The 3,578-nt window shown below is 46.7% G+C and overlaps 1 protein-coding gene across 1 annotated transcript; it reads right to left on the reverse strand.

Annotated features, from left to right (window-relative positions):
* Positions 1-2,391: 2,391 nt before the first annotated feature.
* On the reverse strand, positions 2,392-2,869 carry LOC309824552 (large ribosomal subunit protein P1-like). Its single transcript, XM_082657508.1, has one exon. The coding sequence runs from the start codon at positions 2,760-2,762 to the stop codon at positions 2,418-2,420; it is 345 nt and encodes a 114-aa protein (XP_082513634.1). The 5' UTR covers positions 2,763-2,869; the 3' UTR covers positions 2,392-2,417.
* Between the last annotated feature and the right edge of the window lie 709 nt (positions 2,870-3,578).

Below are 3,578 nucleotides of genomic sequence, written 5' to 3' on the forward strand. Positions count from 1 at the left end.
CAGATCAATTCGTTTTGAATCTGATAGGGAGGAGCCTGAGCATGCATCAGTTTATAAAGCTCTCCAGGTGATTCGAATGTGCAAGCCAGTATTGAGAACACCTGCTGTCCAGTCTTCTAAATTGACCCAACCTCCCACTATGTTTCATCTCCATCTTGCCCATCCGTTCCCTAACACTATCCCATAGCATCCTCTCTTCCCCTTAAACACTAACCACTTTCATATCTCTTCATTTCTGCTTAACTAGTTTCCTCAGCCTAAAATTCAACCCCCCTCCCAATATCAGTTAGGGATGTTTTGGGCTGCAAGTAATTAAAACCCTGACTAGGAATAGCTTAAATAAACAGAGGCTTATGTTTCTCAGATTATGAGTGTCAAGGTAGGTGTCAGCTGGCATTGTTCAGAGGCTTAGTAATACCAGGGCCTGCAAGTCAGCCTTTAGTGCAGGAAGAAGGGAAGAAAGATGAGCCTCAGGTCATTTTCATCAGGAAAACTAGAGTTTTCCTGGAACCACACTCTGGCTGACTTCCCCTTGTGTCTCCTTGGCCATATCTGCATGAGGAGCCTTCTCTACCTGCAGGGGGCAGATGGATATGAAATTATTCACTTAGATGGACCATGTCCCATCACCTAGAGCTTGGTGCTGTGGTTCTGTTAAATGGAATAAGGGGAGGTAGCTGTTGTTTAGACAACAGACACTGTCTTCCACACAAGCTCATAATCTGCTCAATGAAACCCTACCATCCCTGAATAAATGAAAATTGTGGTTCAGGGAGAAAAAGTTACATACCCAAGATAACTGGTGCTAGTGGTTAGGAGAGACCAAGCAGAAGGGTTCCTTGCTCACACAGTGTTTACACTCAGTTTTAAGTTGGAGGACTTTTTGTGAGTGATGAGTGGGGTTGGGACATGAGGATTCGGAGGCAAGGTCAAGGTACAGGTTTGCATCTTTTGGCAAAACAACAAACTCTAGTGGTCTGACCGGACTCCTGGGTTTGTGTTCCATAAAATTAAAGGACTTCAGAGAAGTAGAACAGCAGGGAGGGGTATGGGAAGATCTCATGGATGACCCTAGAGGATATGGGATCTAATAGGTTTTCCTTGGTGGAAAGAAGGAGAAAGGACCCAGGCTGCAAAGAATACAACAACTCCCAGTCCCACTTTCAATACCTCCATGAGTTTTGGAAGAGGATGAGAGTCTAGAAAGAGATGATACAAAGTTCTGCCAGGATCAGGGTTTAAAACTGCCCTCAATAATTTCAGCTTCCATTGTGATCAGTGTGTGTGTGTGTGTGTGTGTATCTATATCTATATCTGTATCCTGGCTGGGAAGGGACCGCTTCCTCCAAATTGCTCTTTGAAGCACGTTCTTGTAATTGAACCCTAGCCCCAGATGTCCCTGGCATTTTTTTTTTAAAGCAAAAATTTATTTTAATCAATGTCCTTTCTGCCGTGGGTAGTGGAATAAACAATAGGCTCTCACCCCAGGGAAATGGGCATGGCTTGCTGCTCAGACATATGGGTGGTGAAATTAATCAAAGCCCTTCTACTTTCAGCTGCTGACCCTAGACTCATGTGTGGAAACCCATACCATCATTACTATCATTATATGCATCATTTTCATTAAATCCTTATAAACTAAAGAGGTAGATTTCATTATCACACCTGCTTCTCAGATGAGGAAGTGGAGGCAAAGAGAGGTTAGGCGGGTCTTACTGGAGTGGTCAGGACCAGAATCTGGGCAGTCTGACTCCGGAGCCTGTGCTCTTAACTAGCATGCTACTTCCTGCCATAACCTATTATAGTATACTGCCTCCCAATTAGGAATGTCTTCCTCATACCCACTTGGAATCTGTCTTTTGGTACCCACTCTAAGCTTAAGACTATTAAAAGCCAACCATCCTACTCACTACGTAATCAGAGGCCACCAAAGTGAGCCACAGACAACTCATGAAAGTTTTAAGAACCAGTTGTCACCTCTCATTTCTACCCCTTCTACTCACTTTCTCCCCATTCCCTTGTTTATCCCTCCTCTTGGCCTTTCCTCTGGCCCCATGCTTGCATCTAAAATTGGACTAAATTTGGCTTTCATTTCCCCCCCCCGCCAGGCTCCCAACCCCCCTGGCTTTCATTTTTTAATCCACTATACTTTTTTTTTTTTTTGAGCTCAGCTTTTTTTTTTTTTTGCAGTACGCGGGCCTCTCACTGTTGTGGCCTCTCCCGTTGCGGAGCACAGGCTCCGGACGCGCAGGCTCAGCGGCCATGGCTCACGGGCCCAGCCGCTCTGCGGCATGTGGGATCTTCCCGGACCGGGGCATGAACCCGTGTCCCCCGCATCAGCAGGCGGACTCTCAACCACTGCACCACCAGGGAAGCCCTTGAGCTCAGCTTTTTATTGAACGTGTTACTAAAGAGGTTTAGTCAAAAAGACCAAAGCCCATGTCATCATCAGACTCTTCAGATTCTTCTTTCTTTGCTTCCACTTTCTTCTCCTCAGCTGGGGCAGCAGTGGTGGAGGGGGCAGGACCTCCTGCCGGTGTAGCACCAGCTGCTGGGGCAGGTCCACCTGCCCCCACGTTGCAGATGAGGCTCCTGATGTTGACAATGGCCAAAGCCTTTGCAAACAAGCCTGGCCAGAAAGGTTCAACATTTACATTGGCTGCTTTAATGAGAGCATTGATCTTCTCCTCCGTGACCGTCACCTCATCGTCATGCAGGATGAGGGCCAAGCAGATACAGGCGAGCTCCGAGACGGAGGCCATGGTGTGGGCGAGCGCTAGGCAGGGACTGCCGGGCGCGGTGCTAGTCACCGGATGAAGTGAGGGACCCACCCCGACGTGGCCTTAGCTTCCTCGGAAGGCCAGAACACCTTAGCTGTAGCTGAGGAAAAGCTAATCCACTATACTTTTAAAGGAAAAGAATTGTCTGACTTTCCCACTCCAAACTCAGATTGGACCTCCCAGATGCTTTGGCTAGTTTTATGGAACTAGTTCAAACCCCCTTGACCCCAATTTCAGCGTCAACTATGTCTGTTCCAACTCCTCAAAGAAAGGTGCCGTCGGCCTTCCAGTTTTCCTTTTGTTATTGTCGGTGTTTATTTTTTTTTAAGCTAGTGTTTGTTGAGTTCTTGCTTTGTACCAAGCACTGTGCTAAGCCCTTGCTCTGTTTTGTCTCACTTGATTCACCCCTAAACCCTGTGGGGTAAGTATTAGTATTATCTCTATTGTACAGACAAACGAATTGAGCCCCAGCAAGATTCACTCACCTGCATAGGTTTGCACCCAAGCCCATGTCTGCCTGACACCAAATTTCTCTCTTCTAGGGCTACACAAAACAAGCCTAAATCTTCCTTCATGTGTCAGCCTTTTAAACATCAGCCAATAATTCTTACATTTGCCTGAGTCTCCTTTAGTTTCAACAACCACAGGTCCGGCCTCACGCTTCATTTGCCATGATTTTGCCTTCATCTCCTCATCATCCTTCTCTCTCCTCAGTGTGTCCAGCGTTCATCTGCTTTTGGAGTTTGGTGTAGACCTGCATTCACTACTCCAGGTGTGGCCTGATTAACATAACATGTA

Source organism: Grampus griseus, assembly GCF_964374135.1.
Source record: "Grampus griseus genome assembly, chromosome: 6".
NCBI lineage: Eukaryota > Metazoa > Chordata > Mammalia > Artiodactyla > Delphinidae > Grampus > Grampus griseus.